Source organism: Perca fluviatilis, chromosome 6, assembly GCF_010015445.1.
Source record: "Perca fluviatilis chromosome 6, GENO_Pfluv_1.0, whole genome shotgun sequence".
Classification (NCBI taxonomy): domain Eukaryota; kingdom Metazoa; phylum Chordata; class Actinopteri; order Perciformes; family Percidae; genus Perca; species Perca fluviatilis.
This window is the reverse complement of record NC_053117.1, coordinates 2,156,590-2,174,567: the sequence shown is the minus strand read 5'-3', so window position 1 is coordinate 2,174,567 and position 17,978 is coordinate 2,156,590. Positions and strand designations below refer to the sequence as shown.

Here is a 17,978-nt window from a genome sequence, read left to right as displayed (position 1 = left end):
GTTTTTTTAACATTAATATGTGTTCCCCCAGCCTGCCTATGATCCCCCAGTAGCTAGAAATGGTGATAGGTGTAAACCGAGCCCTGGGTATCCTGCTCTGCCTTTGAGAAAATGAAAGCTCAGATGGGCCGATCTGGAATCTTCTCCTTATGAGGTCATAAGGAGCAAGGTTACCTCCGCTTTCTCTGCTTTGCCCGCCCAGAGAATTTGGCCCACCCATGAGAGAGAGACATCATGGCTTTCAAACGAGCAAAGTGGCAGTTGGTCAAGGCCACACCCCCACCTCCACCTCGAACACTTCAAATCACTGTTAAAAACACATCTTTTTTTGGGGGGGCCTTTCCTTCCAGTTAAAGTGATGGTTCGGAGTAGTTTCACCCTAGGTTCCTTTGCACCATGACCTCGAGCCAAACACTCCCCCAGAAGCTTTTTTCACCTGGGTCGAACATTGGGAGAGTTAGCGTAGAGTAGCGTTATCAGCTGAATAGCTTAGCGCAGGGACTAATGAACCCACGTTTGTATCTCGTAAGTTACCCCACTAATAATGCCCGAAATGATACCAAACGTCTACACTAGTACAAATAGGTTATGCTCTCATAAAACGATGGATTGGAAAGTTTGTAAGTACACCAGAAGTTTATGTAAATAACACTTGCCTGCTGGCTTCTGCTCTCTGCTGTTGTTGTTGCTGCTGTAAGACGAGTGCTTAGGGCCGTCTACAAATTACAACACCGAAAAGAGATGCAACAAAAATATTTTTTTGAAAGTAAGTGCTGTAGTATAACTAGCAGGAGACAAGTAATAATTGAGGTAAGTTTGGAGACATTACCTTATTTAATCATTAAATTAATAAATATTTTTGTTGTATCTCTTTTCGGTGTAGTAATTTGTAGACGGCCCTAAGCACTCGTCTAACTGCAGGTAGCAGCAGCAGCAGCAGCAGCAGCAGCAACAGCAACAGAGAGCTGAAGCCAGCAGGCAAGTGTTCATAAACTTCTGGTGTACTTACAAACTTTCCAATCCATCGTTTTATGAGAGCATAACCTATATGTACTAGTGTAGACGTTTGGTATCATTTCGGGGGAACTATGGGCTGGGGTACAACTTACGATACACGGGTCCATTAGCCCCTGCGCTAAGCTATTCAGCTGATAACGCTACTCTAGCTAACTCTCCCAATGTTAGACCCAGGTGAAAAAAGCTTCTGGGGGGGTGTTTGGCTCGACGCCATGGTGCAAAGGACCCTAGGGTGAAATTACTCCAAACCATCACTTTAAGGAAAGATATTATTACCTTTTATTTGTTTATTATTTTCCTTTATTTAGTTGTATTATAGTTGTTTTTTTGTTTCTTGTAAAGCACTTTGGTTAACCCAGTTTTTTTTTTTAAACGTGCTATATAAATAAATTGACATTGACATGGTCCTTGTGCACCTTCGATCCCTTGTAAGAAGGAACTCATATTTTTGTTCCGGCAGATGAAAAGGTCAGAGGGAGTTGGACTGCTGCCTGCGGAATCCTAATCATGACAATATATATATGCTAAGATATGTATTGTTATGACCCTGAGGTCATATTTTGTAATTTGTTTTGCCCTGCACTATCAGTTGTTCTCCTGAGGGTACACAGGTAATGAAGATCAGGTATGAACACTGGATTGGTCCAGCAGAGCTGAGTGCGGTCTCCTGATTGGTCGCCAGGAGGACAGCAGCCATCTTAAGCCTCATCAGATAGGAGCTTCGCCCCCCCTCTCTTCACCCTGCCATTTTCCACCATGTGCCTGTGTAATCTGTAAATTGTGTTCCAAGTTATTGTGAGTACTGTTAGCAGCTTTGAGTAAAGATGGTTGTTTTGAGTTTGTTGAGTTATTATCCTTCAGCCATTTTTGTTTTAGTTTGGAACACACTTTTCTTTGTCTTATGTTGTTAGTAGCAGTCTGGATGGAGTGAGGAGTCCTTTTTTCTTTCTTTGTTCTCTTTTTCTCCTGTTTTGTGATTAGAAGGTTAGGTTAGAGCTTTGTCTTTTCTTTACTTTTTGTTTTGGTTAGGTAAGTTTAGTTTGCCTTTAGAATTGTTTTGTTAGTTGTGTTGGGGCCTCTTCTCCAAAATAAATGACAACTGCTACTTTGAACTTCTTTGTCCTGGCCATGTTTGGAAGTGGGAAGAGTGTATGGGGGGGGGGGGCACCTGTTATGTTGCGTCCACATAACCCCTAGGCATCCGGTCGTAACAGTATGCCGCATTGAAACTGACAGGTAGCTCATCTTAGAGTCAAACACATAGATAAGCTCAGTTGATATTTCCTTCCTTTCCTTTTTCTATTCAATTGCACTAATTGTTCTGCCTTGGATCAGGCGCTTGCTCATTCATCAGATTTGTGAGGAAGGGTTTGTTTCAGGGAGCATTTCCTGCTTTTGACACGTTTATTAGTTTTGATATCGACATAACAGCATGAATTTTGTGTCAGCCCGCTTATGAGCCCAACCTGGGTTACACACGTGTATTCCTCCGGGATGAATTCACAACAAATCGGTCCTGCGTGTCTCCCCCTTTCAAAAACATTTAGAATAGTATACTGGAAGATATTTCCGGGCCTCAATCTTGTCTTCTGTAGAATTAATAACACACATACACACACACACACACACACACACACACACACACACACACACACACACACACACACACACACACACACACACACACACACACACACACACACACACACACACACACACACACAGTTTTGTCTTGCATAACACAAGCACTCTTGACAACCAGGAATAGAAACCCCTAATTGTTGTCAGCCAGTTTTTCTCAGGATTGGTTTCAGTGGTTGGTTCCATGCATGTGCCATCTTTACAAAAAATAAGATATTTTTTCAACAGACGGACAAGAAATGATTTCCTCTCTACAATCTTTCCCTAGAAATTTATGATTTGGCCTCTAGGTCTGACCTTCCATTTTCTTTGATCAGAAGAAGAAGAAGGGGTAAACCACAGACTATACTTTAGTTGCCTGGTTACAGCTTTCTCAGGGGTTTCAATGGGTTTCCTTCAAGCTGACATAGAGCACCAAGCTATTAAAGGCATTCTATCAAACAGCGACAGAGGAGCTACGCCAGGCTGAAGTAGTTCTCGTGGAACCAGCTCAGCCAGGTGCTTCTCTCACTTCAAAAGAAGGACGGAAAAAGAAAGTGAGACATAATTTTATTGCTGAGGGTAGGCCTACTTGATGGCACATACAGTACTTTTCTTGTTGACTTTCTTTCGAAGGTGGAATAATTGTAAGCAGTCCCTGTAAAGTAATATGGATTTATTTTTACTGCAGCTGTAGCAGGAAAATTACAGGCGGAGGCCTAATTAATAAAGTTAATGATGACTGTATTCCGTTTAGCTTTGCCAGGGCCATTTTACTGTGCATGCTGATTCCCTGGCATGGCTACTACTAGGACACATGGAAACAAATACATGGAACAAATGCATTATAATAGTGCTTATTCAACAACAAATATGTGGAGCCAGGAGATGGCTATCTTAGCATAAATAAAGGAATCTGGGAGACAGCTGTCTGAAGGTTAAAAACCAATCTGCCTACCAGCACCTCTAAAGCTCACGAATTAGCTAACACATAGCCTACTGTGAACCTGAGGGCTGTGTTGTCTGGAGCTTTGTGCTCCTGGTAGGGTCTCCCAAGGCAAAGTGGTCTCAGGTGAGGGGCCAGACAAAGAATGGTTCAAAAACCCCAATGGAAAAACAAGGTAGAAATGGAGTGACCCTGCCCGGAGGAAGCCCAGGGTCCCCGTCTGGAGCCAGGCCCAGACGGCGGGCTCGTCGGCGAGCGTCTGGTGGCCTGGTTTGCCACGGAGCCCGGCCGGGCACAGCCCGAACAAGCTACGTGGCTCCCATCTCTCCAGCCCATGGGCCCACCACCTGTGGGAGGAACCGCTGGGGTCAGGTGCGCTGCCACATGGGTGGCAGTGAAGGTCAGGGGCCTCGACGGACCAGACCCGGGCAGCAGACGCTGGCTCTGGGGACATGGAACGTCACCTCTCTGTGGGGGAAGGAGCCGGAACTGGTGCGGGAGGTGGAGCGCTACCGGTTAGATCTGGTGGGGCTTACCTCTACGCACGGTCTCGGTTCTGGAACCGTACTCCTGGATAGGGGTTGGACTCTTTTCTTCTCCGGAGTTGCTCAGGGTGTGCGGCGCCGGGCGGGTGTGGGGATACTAACAAGCCCCCGGCTGAGCGCCGCTACGTTGGAGTTTACCCCGGTGGACGAGAGGGTCGCCTCCCTACGCCTGCGGGTTGTGGGGGGGAAAACTCTGACTGTTGTTTGTGCATATGCACCAAACAGGAGTTCGGAGTATTCGGCCTTCTTGGAGACCTTGAGTGGAGTCCTGCATGGGGCGCCAGTGGGGGACTCCATTGTTCTGCTGGGGGACTTCAACGCACACGTGGGCAATGATGGAGAAACCTGGAGAGGCGTGATTGGGAGGAACGGCCTCCCTGATCTAAACCAGAGTGGTTGTTTGTTGTTGGACTTCTGTGCTAGTCATGGATTGTCTATAACGAACACCATGTTCGAACATAGGGATGCTCATAAGTGTACCTGGTACCAGAGCACCCTAGGCCGAAGGTCAATGATCGATTTTATAATCGTTTCATCTGATCTGAGGCCGTATGTTTTGGACACTCGGGTGAAGAGAGGGGCAGAGCTGTCAACCGATCACCATCTGGTGGTGAGTTGGGTCAGGGGGTGGGGGAAGACTCTGGACAGACCTGGTAAGCCCAAACGTGTAGTGCGGGTAAATTGGGAACGTCTGGAGGAGGCCCCTGTCCAACGGACTTTCAACTTCGCACCTCCGGCGGAGCTTTCGTGCATCCCTGTGGAGGCTGGGGCATTGAACCCGAGTGGACAATGTTCAAAGTTTCCATTGCTGAAGCCGGCGAGGAGCTGTGGTCTTAGGGTCTTAGGTGCCTCAAGGGCGGTAACCCACGAACACCGTGGTGGACACCGGTGGTCAGGGAAGCCGTCCGACTGAAGAAGGAGTTTTTTCCGGGATATGTTATCCCAGAGGACTCGGAGGCAGTTGCAGGGTACCGGCGGGCCCGGAAGGGCTGCAACCTCTGCCGTGAAAGAGGCAAAGCAGCCGGGTGTGGGAGAAGTTTGGAGAAGACATGGAGAAGGACTCTTCGGTCGGCACCAAAGTGCTTCTGGAAAACTGTTCGCCACCTCAGGAGGGGGAAGGGGAACCATCCAAGCTGTGTACAGTAAGGATGGGACACTGTTGACCTCAACTGAGGAGGTAATAGGGCGGTGGAAGGAGCAATTTGAGGAACTCCTGAATCCGACTAATACCCTCTATGGTAGAGGCAGAGCTGGAGGATGACGGGGGATTGTCGTCGATTTCCGGGCGGAAGTCACTGATGTAGTCAAACAACTCCACAGTGGCAAAGCCCCGGGGATTGATGAGATCCGTCCCAGAAATGCTCAAGGCTCTGGGTGTGGAGGGGCTGTCCTGGTTGACACGTCTCTTCAACATTGCGTGGAAGTCTGGAACAGTGCCAAAGGAGTGGCAGACTGGGGTGGTGGTTCCCCCTTTTTAAAAAGGGGGACCAGAGGGTGTGTGCCAATTACAGGGGTATCACACTTCTCAGCCTCCTGGTCGCAGTCTACTCCAAGGTGCTGGAAAGGAGGGTTCGGCCGATAGTCGAACCTCAGGTTGAGGAGGAACAATGCGGATTTCCGTCCTGGTCGTGGAACAACGGACCAGCTCTTCACTCTCGCAAGGATCCTGGAGGGAGCCTGGGAGTATGCCCAACCAGTCTACATGTGTTTTGTGGATTTGGAGAAGGCGTATGACCGGGTCCCCCGGGAGATACTGTGGGAGGTGCTGCGGGAGTATGGGGTGAGGGGGTCTCTACTTAGGGCCATCCAATCTCTGTACGACCAAAGTGAGAGCTGTGTCCGGGTTCTCGGCAGTAAGTCGGACTCGTTTCAGGTGAGGGTTGGCCTCCGCCAGGGCGCGCTTTGTCACCAATCCTGTTTGTAATATTTATGGACAGGATATCGGTGCGTAGTCGGGTGGGGAGGGGTTGTCCGGTGTGGGCTGGGGATCTCATCGCTGCTTTTTGCAGATGATGTGGTCCTGATGGCATCATCGGCCTCGCGACCTTCAGCACTCACTGGATCGGTTCGCAGCCGAGTGTGAAGCGGTTGGGATGAGGATCAGCACCTCTAAATCGGAGGCCATGGTTCTCAGCAGGAAACCGATGGAATGCCTTCTCCAGGTAGGGAATGAGTCCTTACCCCAAGTGAAGGAGTTCAAGTACCTTGGGGTTTTGTTCGCGAGTGAGGGGACAATGGAGCGGGAGATTGGTCGGAGAATCGGCGCAGCGGGTGCGGTATTACATTCCATCTATCGCACCGTTGTGACGAAAAGAGAGCTGAGCCAGAAGGCAAAGCTCTCGATCTACCAGTCAGTTTTCGTTCCTACCCTCACCTATGGTCATGAAGGCTGGGTCATGACCGAAAGAACGAGATCCAGGGTACAAGCGGCCGAAATGGGTTTCCTCAGGAGGGTGGCTGGCGTCTCCCTTAGAGATAGGGTGAGAAGCTCAGTCATCCGTGAGGAGCTCGGAGTAGAGCCGCTGCTCCTTTGCGTCGATGGTCATGAAGGCTGGGTCATGACCGAAAGAACGAGATCCAGGGTACAAGCGGCCGAAATGGGTTTCCTCAGGAGGGGGGCTGGCGTCTCCCTTAGAGATAGGGTGAGAAGCTCAGTCATCCGTGAGGAGCCTCGAGTAGAGCCGCTGCTCCTTTTGGCGAAAGGAGCCAGTTGAGGTGGTTCGGGCATCTGGTAAGGATGCCCCCTGGGGCCTCCCTAGGGAGGTGTTCCAGGCACGTCCAGCTGGGAGGAGGCCTCGGGGAAGACCCAGGACTAGGTGGAGGGATTATATCTCCAACCTGGCCTGGGAACGCCTCGGGATCCCCCAGTCGGAGCTGGTTAATGTTGCTCGGGAAAGGGAAGTTTGGGGTCCCCTGCTGGAGCTGCTCCCCCCGCGACCCGACACCGGATAAGCGGACGAAGATGGATGGATAGGCTATCCATCCATGGATGGATAGCCTACTGTATATCTCATTTGCTAAAGCCAAAGAGAGGCGAAGTCCCTCTCCTTCCAGTGGACCCCATAGAACCTTATTTTGGAAAAAATAATAAGAGTCATAATAAGAGTCAAATAATTTTTTTATCCTGTTAGAATTGAGTCAGTTACACATATGATGTATATCAATTCAAAAGATAACATTGCAACTTCAGAAAGTCACAGTTTGTCTTAGGTTTGTTGAAGTACTACTCATGGGCGATTTAAGACCCTCAAGCCCTCCTAAATTTCATCTCAGCCCCCCTAAAAATTTTAATAAAAAACATATATATTTTTTTTAAATCAATTTTAGTGCTTCAAGTTAGTTTGTGAACTTGTCTGTTAGTGACAGAGGACAAACAATTACAGGTTCAAAGGGCTTGAAACAGGTTTAATATCCTTTGTGTCTGTCGCCAATGCCATGCACCTGTAACCCCGTCAAGGAGAGGGTCAACAGAAACGTAGTTTTGGCCAATCGGAGGTGGTTGTGACAAACTCCCGCCTTTGGCTGAGTCTCGCTCTATCTGATCTGTCAGACGGAGAGCAGGAGTGTGGTTGTGAAGTTTAAAGGTCCCATGGCATGAAAATATCACTTTGAGGTTTTTTAACATTAATATGCATTCCCCCAGCCTGCCTATGATCCCCCAGTGGCTAGAAATGGTGATAGGTGTAAACCGAGCCCTGGGTATCCTGCTCTGCCTTTGAGAAAATGAAAGCTCAGATGGACCGATCTGGAATCTTCTCCTTATGATGTCATAAGGGGAAAGGTTACCTCCCCTTTCTCTGCTTTGCCCGCTCAGAGAATTTGGCCCACCCATGAGAGAGAGAGACATCATGGCTTTCAAACGACAAAAGTGGCAGTTGGTCAAGGCCACACCCTCCACCTTGCCTCCTCCTCAATAGCTACAGACACAGAAATGGCACATCCTAAAGAAAGCTCATTGTGGGACTGGCTCTAGTGGCTGTAATTCTGCACCAAGGCTGAATTTCGGGAAAGAGACTTCAGATACAGTATTAGGGGACCACTAAGGTCTATATAAAAGAGACTTCAGATACAGTATTAGGGGACCACTTAGGCCTATATAAAAGATACTTCAGATACAGTATTAGGGGACCACTAAGGTCTATATAAAAGAGACTTCAGATACAGTATTAGGGGACCACTAAGGTCTATATAAAAGAGACTTCAGATACAGTATTAGGGGACCACTAAGGTCTATATAAAAGAGACTTCAGATACAGTATTAGGGGACCACTGAGGTCTATATAAAAGAGACTTCAGATACAGTATTAGGGGACCACTAAGGTCTATATAAAAGAGACTTCATATACAGTATTAGGGGACCACTTAGGCCTATTAAAAGCATCCAAAAAGCAGCATGTCATGGGACCTTTAAAGTTGGCAGTCCCCAGAGAAGAAGTTGGTAATTTCATGGCGCAGAATAGAACCCAAATGGAAACGCAAGCAACTAAAATTGTTGAATGTTAGAACATTGTGTCAAATTGTGACCAACTGTGACAGGTTTAGTTAAAAAAAATAGCTGACGTTGTTGTTCAGTAGCTAGCTCAGAGATTATCAGATAATGAAATTACTGATTTAGCAGGGGGCGGGGGAGGTTAACACTTTTGCAAGGCACTGTATCCGTGTCACAGTCTCATTAGGGGCTGAGCCCCCCTAAAGGTCTGATCCTAGAACCGCCCCTGGTACGACATCATTTTTGTGTGAAATTGCTCAATGAACTATCTTGTCTTGCACAATTTACGTCACCTTGCTTGCTCGCTAGCTAGCAAGCTTAGTTATGTTCCAGAACCAAATATGTCCACAACACATGTAACATTACCTTACCTGATGTTTTATCCAGCCTCTTTTTATCAGCTGAGAAGCGAGATTGCTCTGCTTGTGTGAGTAACGTTACGTCCCGGCATCATAGCTTCAGCGAGACGTCACCTATATGTGACTTTGAGGTGAGGAATTTTTCTAATCACGTTTTTTTTTTACAGTCTTGTACTTCAAAAGTTTTACAACAAACTGACTTGCAAAATGATTTTTTAAATTATGTGTAATTAATGGCTCAATTCAAACGGGATTAAATTCAATTCAATGGGACATTGCAAATAATATCAAATCAAATAATTATTTGTTTCTCACCATTCCCTACCGGACATATTTTTTTCCTAAAATGAGGTCCCATGGTGGTCCACAGGAAGGTGAGGGACTACATCTCTAACAAAAACGTAGAGAGAAGATGCCACTCTGTAGTCTGTACGGCAGATATAAAGTTCCAGCCAGCAGTCTGTAAGCTTAGCGCAACATAAAGACCACTCTGGACAGAGCTAGGCTAGCCGTTTCCCCAAGTTTCCAGTCTTTATGCCAAGCTAAGCTAACCAGCTGCTGGTGGCAGCTTCATATGGTATCAATCTACTCATCTAACTCTCGGCAAGCACATTTCCCAAGATGTTAAGCTACTCCTTTAATGTAATTAGCGCTTCCTGCTATGACAAGTCAAAATGTCTGCTGTAAAAAAGGCCTGTTGTTGATTTATCCTCACAAGTTTAGGAGCCAGCGAACATTCAACACACAACGTTCATTATGGCCCTTAATGGCCCCTTTAGTAGTTCAATCTGTTTCAGGCTGGTCTCGGTGAGACTAATTAGAAGTAACCTGGCGGACCTCGTAGCTCTACTGTAAGAGTACAAGCTCAGCAGTGTCATGTTCTTGATTACAGTGCTGTTTGAAATCATCGATTGCCACTCTGCTTGTGTCTAAATCTGTTCTTTAATAACCCATATTAGGGCTGCATTGATGTTTCCACTTTTACAAAATGCAAATAATGTTCCTTGCTGCAAGTAATGCTTCAGATATGATGTCTTTGACTTTAAAATGGAGGGTATGTGGGCACTGAACACAGTGGTATTGATCTTAAGTAAATATTTTATGTCCTGCTGTGCTATATTAATCCCTTATCAAATCACTTTCAATAAAGGACAATACTTGACCTATATGGTGTCTGGTGTATATTTAACAAAAGTAGCTGAAAACACACGGAAGTGATTTTGTGTCGTGTGTGTTTGCTGAGTAACAGCAGAGTGACAGACAGATTGAACTACTTTGAAAAACACACTTTCCACTGGAGATAAGAGAGGGAGATCCCCATATGCTCTTCAGCAGGATATTACAGGCTGTTGTACTTTCACATCTCCATGATGAATGCACTTCGATTTGTTATTCAGTTTGTTTAAATTCCATACGCTATTGGCAAACACCCACACATGTGTCGCCTGGTCAAATCATTGTCATGTTGCTTATCAAACCATGAATAAGCACTTTTATAATCCAAAGGATATTGTGGAGTGTGCATGAAACGAGCCAAGCAAGCAATGAGCTATTACAATACAATAAATTGGCTTCAGACACATATGTCCTCATCAAGGTGAACAAACACAATAAAAGTGCAGTAAATTACAATAAGTGCTGACAGGATTTCATATAGTCTTATGGACAATACTGTAGATACAGTCTCAGCAGCAGACAAGAGAGATTGTCTAGATTTAGATTTTATGGCACATTATTCTATGAATCAGACAACATTAAAACACTACTGCAATGAAGAAGTAGAAACTTTAAGGATGCAGTTTCATGTTTTCTAGTGCCATCTGGTGGCTGAGCATCAGTGGTGTTTGAGTCACAATGACCCGGTTACATTTTTGCTGAAAGAACAAAAATATTCTGGACTTTTAGGAGCTTCCTCTCGTGTTGACCCAGTTTGAATGGATTTACTTTTCAAGATACCTTTTTTTTTTCACAGCAGAAATGTTGACACAGCAGGAGAAGCACACACCATTTCGGTGAGCTAGTCTCAGAGCCCTGAGATTGTGCATGGTTTACTGGGATGGTTAATGGAATCTGTTACACCTGTGCTTTTCCTGCTGACCAGTCAAAAATGTTTGCTGTGAAAAGGTCGAGGCAGCAATGCTTTTCTCGCCACTTCTCCTAAATGTGTAAGTAACTGTCATTTATTAAAAATCTTGCTTCGCTTAAGTAAAAGTACAGAAGTATTGTCAACAAAATGTACCTAAAGTATCCAAATAAACGCACTAAAACAAGTTTGGCCCTGGCACTGAAGTCATATTTGATATTATTAGATTGATAATACTGATGCGTCAGTAGCAGCATTTTACTGTTTGTCAAGGTGAAGCTGATTTTATATGCAGTATCTTAATCCAGGGGATCCCAAACTAGGATTCGGGCCCTCCCCTGAGGGTCACAGGATATATCTGAGGGGGTTGTGAGATGATTTGTAAAAGAACACTTCTGCTACACAGATTTGTTTTCATTTATCGAACAATTTTCTTCTTTATTTTGTGAAAAATTAGATAATTTGACCTCTTTGGGCCCCAAAACTTTCATTTAAATGTGAACCATGAGAAGAAGGGCAATCTTTTTTGGGGGGAAGTGCTAGCAACTCAAAAATATCTAAAGCATGTGGCTCAGTGGTAGAGCAGGTGCACATATACCGAGAGGTTTATGCCTCAACGCAGAGGTCCAGGGTTCAAATCTGACCTGTAACGATTTCCTGCATGTCGTCCCCCTCTTTCTCACCAAGCTGTCCTATCAAATAAAGGTGGAAAAGCCCCAAAAATAATCTTTAAAAAAAAAACATCTAAAGCATGTGACAAGGGACTGATTTCTTTTTTTTTTGTAAGAGGTCACGAGTCAGTTGGGAACCACTGTGTGAGACCGGTGACTGTTGCGTTATCAACAAATTGTTTACCAGACCTGAGGTGCAGTCGTTGGTGTAGAGGGATGAGAAACGTTGGGATGAGAGACGTTTTGAACAAACAATAGAGAAGCATGGAGAAATAGGAAGGATGATCGAAGGAGGATAGGAGGGGATAAAGAGGGGAAATAATTATAGGATGGGTGGAGCTGTAAATGATGGCAGGTAAAGGATAGAGAGGTAGAGGAGAAGGACAAATATGTATCAGAGTAGGGTTAGATAGGAGGAAAATAAAAGATGTGGTTAAATGAAGGTGGATGGGAGAACACTCTTCCTCTCCCATCCACCCAGAAAGGATGGGGAGGTAAACAAGGAAGGATAGGAAGGAAGGAAGGAAGGAGAAGAAGGATGGTTGCGAGAGGAAAGTTAGAAAAGGGGAAGATTCAAAAGTAAGAAGATAAAGGGCCGATGGAGATCAAGAGGAAAAGAGAAGGTAATGAACGAAAGAAAAGGTGGAGGGGGAAAAAGAGGAAGGTGAAAGAAAGAAATGAAGAAGGATGGAAGACGGCCCTACATCTCCCATCCATGTAGGATAGAAAGGGTGGAGGGAGCAGATAAAAGGAAATTGAAGAAAATGAAGGCAAGAAACCAATAAAACCTAAGGAAAGGGTATGAAAGTTATATGAAAGAGTGGAGGGTGGGTGCGCTGCGGAAAGTTGGAGAAGTAGCCTGAAGGAAGAAAGATACAATTTAAAAAAAAAATAAAAAAAAAAGTAGTGGAAGGGTCAATGGGAGAAAGACAGAGAGACAGATCCTCTCATCCATGAAAGAAAGAAAAGGTGGTGATGTAAATGAAGGGAAGCTGGAAGGAAAATGAAAGATGCAAACGGTGGAAATATAAAAAAGGGAGCAGAAGGAAATAAAATGTAAGAAGATGAGCGAATCGAGGAATGTAGAATAGAAAAGGGAGAGACCGAATAAAGGATATGAAGCATTTTTAAAAACGAAGGCAGCCAAATCTTTTGGGAAAACAACCTTGTAATATCTGGAACAAACACCCAGAACACTGCACTTCCACTGCCGCTCAAGTCTTTTCTTTTTGATGTTGCCTTTTTTTTATGGAATTGTTCATTTCTTACACTGCACTGTAACTTTTATTCTTGTATTTCATACTTGTCTTATTCTATTGTAGCTGGGGTTTTTACAATCTCTTTTAACAGGTGTTTTAATTGTTCTTAACTGCTCTTTTAATGTTTTATGTAAAGCACTTTGAATTGCCTTGTTGCTGAAACGTGCTATACAAATAAAGCTGCCTTGCCTTGAGAAGACTATGTACAGTACAGTTCATTACTTAGTTGACACACCATATATCACCATGTAGTGAAATCCAAGACTTGAAATCCTCCAAGACTTTGATGTGAATCCGTATTTAAATATACTGAACAAAATTATAAACGAAACACTTGTTTTTGCCCCCATTTTTTTATTCTCAAAGATCTTAAGGGGTTAGGGTTAGGGTTCCTCTCTCGCTCTCTCTCTCTTTCTCGACCTGACTGCATTTTGCTGACTTGAGTGGGCAAATGCTCATATCCGATGGCGTCTGACACTTTGGAGAGGTTTTAGGGTTAACCTTAAGCCTAACCCTCTTCACGGATGAACCCTAACCCTAACCCCAGATACTGACTGGTTTTCGGACCCCCCCAATACAGTAAAACTGCACATTTTAGAGTGGCCTTTCATTGTGGCCAGCCTAAGGAACACCTGTGCAATAATCATGCTGTCTAATCAGCATCTTGATATGCCACACCTGTGAGGTGGATGGAGAAGTGCTCACTAACAGATTTAGACAGATTTGTGAACAGTATTGGAGAGAAATAGGCTGTTTGTGTACATAGAAAAAGTCTTAGATCTTTGAGTTCAGCTCATGAAAAATGGGGGCAAAAACAAAAGTGTTGACGTTTATAATTTTGTTCAGTGTAAATAAAGTTGTTGCATAAAAGCACAGAGGTATTTAGAGGTAAGTAAAAGAGCCTCGAGCTTGTATTTCTGATTTATATCATGGCAAGAAATAACCACAACATTTATAGTGACATGCCAATGTAATAATTTATTGTAGAATCAAATAATCATCATTTCTTATATGTTCTGTGTCCATTTTCCCTGTCTGTGACACTGGCCTAAAAGAGAACAAGAGCATAAACCTGTGAGAATACATTCAAACTATCAGAACCATCATGTGATAAGAGGATGATCCATATGCATCCACAGAGAGAGGGAAAAAAAGAAAAAAAACTAAACGCAGAATTAGAAGTGAGCCAAACTTACAAGAAATCCTTTGGCTCGGTACATCTTGACGAAGGGTGATTCCTCTGCACAAGCCAGAACACTGCAGGGTGTGTCCACGTGTGGAAACCCCTCAACTAGCTGTTGAAGACAGAAAACATCACAATGAATAGGAGCAGAAGGAAAGGAGGGCTAACAAATGCTGAGGAGATGTGTAAGAAACCATGAGACTGATAAATACTTACATTGGCCAGTGTGTCTGAAAGGCTGTCCAGATCCCTCTTCCCTCCCGGGCTCAGTCCATATGACCAGTGCTGACAGCAGCCCTGCGGCCATTCTGCCGCCACAAGCAGCAGCCACACTGCCAAGGTTCTTGTAGCCATTCTGAGGAAGAAACATAGCACTTTTTTTTTTTTTACATTTTAGTTTAACCCCAAACAATGTTATAGCTCTCAGCCTAAATTAAAGTGCTCATATTATGCTTTTGGGCTTTTTCCCTTTCATTTATTGTGTTATATGTCTTTGTTATAGGTTTACAAAGTGAAAAACCTCAAAGTCCACCCCAAAGGGACTTACCACCTCCAACAGAAAACACTGTTCACAAACTGCTCCAAACAGCTCTATTGTAGTCCAGCCTTTAGCTCAGAGACGAACGTGCATCACTTTTACCCCTTTTCCACCAAGGCAGAGCTGGTGCTGGTTCGGAGCCAGAGCCTAGTTTCAAATCAGTTCTTTGTTTTTTGACCACCAAAGCACCAGCTCCGAACCAGTAAAAGTGGTTCTTAAGTAGCACCAAATCATCGCTGGGCCAGAAGTAAGAACTGCTTACGTCAGCGGCTGGGGGCGGGGTTACCGTGACCAACAAGACGAACAGAAACTTGTGACCGCCATTTTTGAATTAGCAGATAAATACGACGCAATTAAACAAAACAGCAGTGGTCAGAGGAGGAAACAAGCTGCTTTCTTGCACTATAAAGGCGAGCCGCGCCAACACGTTGGATCCGCCGAGTTTGGATGCCGATGTAGGTCCGCAAAGCCATGAACATCAATAGCAAAGCAACGTCCGCCATTGTTGATGGTGTGTTTGTGTTTGGCGCCGCCGCGCTAACGTTGCTGGGAAAGATGAGACGTCTACAGTGACGTAAGACCTGACTCTGTGCCGGCTCCTTAGCCTGTGGAAAAGCAAACTGGTTCTTTGGAGGCTCGTCAGTCGAACCAACTCCGAACCGGCACCAGCTCTAGCTCTGAACCAGCACCTGGTTCTTGCTGGTGGAAAAGGGGGATTTGTAACACACGTTATGGACCAACAGAGCCTGTGTCTCTGGACGGAGACCAGTGAAGGATATTAGAAGCACTTTTCCGGTGAGCGCTGAGTGTTACTGCGCAGCCTCCAACTGACAGAGACGACGTAAATGTGACGTGAGCAACGTGTCTGAAAGCTTAACGTCCTTCATGTGGCTTAATGTTCAGATTTTTCAGAAAAATCTTTTTCCTTCAACGATTTTTAGAAGTGGAAATGTACCTTTCTGGTAGAATGTCCCGTAAGTCTTCTGGTAGCTGTGCCAAGAGAAATCTCAATCATTCCCAATCTTGCAGAGACGGAGAGCGTAGGTATATGTAAGGAGATAACATAGGCACAGGCTAATTACTGATCACTAACATGCTAGTTAACATTAGGAATTAAAGGTGCTCTAAACGATGTTGGGTGACGTTACTTCTTGTTGACATTCAAAGTATTTTCAAACAAAACGGAGACTAGCTCGCGCCTCCCTCCTCCTCATCCCGTACCCTCCCTTCTGTGCTTCAGCGCACTATTTCCCCCCCCACCCCACCCCAAATCCTTCTTGTCCGTTATTGGCTGAACGCTGGAACACGGTTTGTGTATGTTTGCATGGTCCAGGTTGGACCACTTTGTTTTTGTTGGCGTTTGTGGACCCTGGGCTGTCTACAGAGACCAAGTGTTTACAGTGTGTTCAGGGGACAGGCAGCTCGCGGATAGGAGGAGAGGTTTGCTGTATGTGACAAACGATTTTGTAGCCTAAAAAACATGTGACATCGCTTAGAGTACCTTTAAACTTAAACAGCTAATGTAAGTCGAAGCTGCCTGCAAGCTTCTCCTGTACTGTACGGTAATTCCTCTACTATGCGACAGTAGCCTACGTCACGTGGTCATGACACAATCGTTATCCTATTTTTACAAAAACGTCTGCAACGGAGCCATAACGTGAGACACAAGGTAATGGAGCCTTTTATACATTGTCGTGTTTCTTTAGAAATAAACAATGGACAAATAGAGTCTTTAAACGCTTCAGATGTAAAGTTACTCACTGTCAAAGTGACGTCAAAATGAATGGGAGTCAATGGAATACTAACGGTGGGTGAGTGCTTCTTAGCATCAAAATGGCGCCATAGGAGGTTCGCGTTGCGGAGAGAGGCAATTATAATGCTCGCCTAGCTGCTAGCATGGCACTCTCTCATACTCTGCTTCTGACTGGCTAGTAGTCCTTACCTAGGTACTGAGCATGTGCGACTCCCAACAAAGATGGAACAGAAGTGAGATGCCTCACTCTGTAGCTAAAACAGAGAGCTCAACACACAGGGTGAAAAGAGGAGCTGCAGCAGTGTGCAGTACAACACAAATGTGTTTTTTGAAAATTAAACCATGTAAACCTATTCTGATATAACCTCTAAATACAATTATGAACCTGAAAATGAGCATAATATGAGCACTACTTCTCTGATTTTACAATCATTAGCCCATTCAGAATGTCCTACCTTCTGTGTAGAAGTCGGGCAGGTTCCTGTGATTTGTTCTCGTCTGCGGTCCCTTTTGTGAATCCTGCTGCACACTATTTTCAAAGGTTTATATAAGCTTATGCTCCTGCTTCCCTTCCTTTTAGCCTGACACTCGACTACAGGGGGTCACAAAGTGGGATTAAAAAACACTTATTGGCCTCCGGAGCTGTTTACAAGATTACACTGTGTGATTTTTGCCCCTTTCGCAAAATACACAAGTTACAAGGGACGACCATTTTCAGCTGTTTCCTGTCTGGCACTTTTTATGATGTATTTTGAATGCACAAAACGCTCGTTAATTCATAGCTGAGCCACAATAAATGATAAAAAAAAAAAAGAAATCAGATGACAAATAATTTTTTTCTTTTTCTTCTTCATAGCAATTTATTTTTCTAACAGTCATTCATGGAAATATATTTCCACGGTTGAGTGCAATAATCATAGACAGGCAGACCTACACCACTCCCTGTCGCCAAGACAAAGCAACCATTGCCCCATATTGCATTCGGCAAGATGTATTAAAATAAATAACCATAGCTCTTCCATTGATTTTCACGCAACACATGATTGCCTTCATCATTCATTCTCACAGGCCGGGTACCTACTATTGAACTGAGTGGAATAGTATTGCATCAGAGCAGCTTTGAGCTACAGCTAGAGAAACTTTACCAGTCAAAGACGAGTACAGGTCTTCACACATGCAAACCCTGTTCTGCGGACAACAGAAGGGAGATCCGTGACAAAACAACTGACAACACCTGCCTACTCGAATAATTAGGGCTGGGCAATATATCCAAAATAGATCGATATACAAGCCTAGATATAGTCTTACATTTTGGATATCATAATATGACACAAGTGTTGTCATTTCCTGGTTTTAAAGGCTACTTTACAGCAAAGTTTGTCATTTTCTGAACTTAGAACAGCTAGAACAGTCTGGTATTATTTGCCTTTACCCACTTAGTCATTATATCCACATTACTGATGATTATTTATCACAAATCACATTGTCTAAATATTTTGTGAAAGCACCGATAGT

The 17,978-nt window shown here is 44.5% G+C and overlaps 1 protein-coding gene across 1 annotated transcript; it reads right to left on the bottom strand.

Moving 5' to 3' along the window:
• Window positions 1-13,940: 13,940 nt before the first annotated feature.
• On the bottom strand, window positions 13,941-16,956 carry LOC120560792 (progonadoliberin-1-like). The gene is made up of 4 exons (XM_039803644.1): window positions 16,919-16,956; window positions 14,389-14,527; window positions 14,186-14,284; window positions 13,941-14,037 (listed from the first exon to the last, which is right to left on the bottom strand). The coding sequence occupies exons 2-4, from the start codon at window positions 14,524-14,526 to the stop codon at window positions 13,990-13,992; spliced, it is 285 nt and encodes a 94-aa protein (XP_039659578.1). The 5' UTR covers window position 14,527; window positions 16,919-16,956; the 3' UTR covers window positions 13,941-13,989.
• Window positions 16,957-17,978: the final 1,022 nt, after the last annotated feature.

Coding starts and splice junctions, on each gene's coding strand:
- LOC120560792 (XM_039803644.1), bottom strand. CDS start 14,526: ATGGCTACAAGAACCTTGGCAGTGTGGCTGCTGCTTGTGGCGGCAGAA. Junction 14,285..14,388: donor TTTCAGACACACTGGCCAAT/GTAAGTATTTAT, acceptor TGTCTTCAACAG/CTAGTTGAGGGGTTTCCACA. Junction 14,038..14,185: donor ACCGAGCCAAAGGATTTCTT/GTAAGTTTGGCT, acceptor GTTCTCTTTTAG/GCCAGTGTCACAGACAGGGA.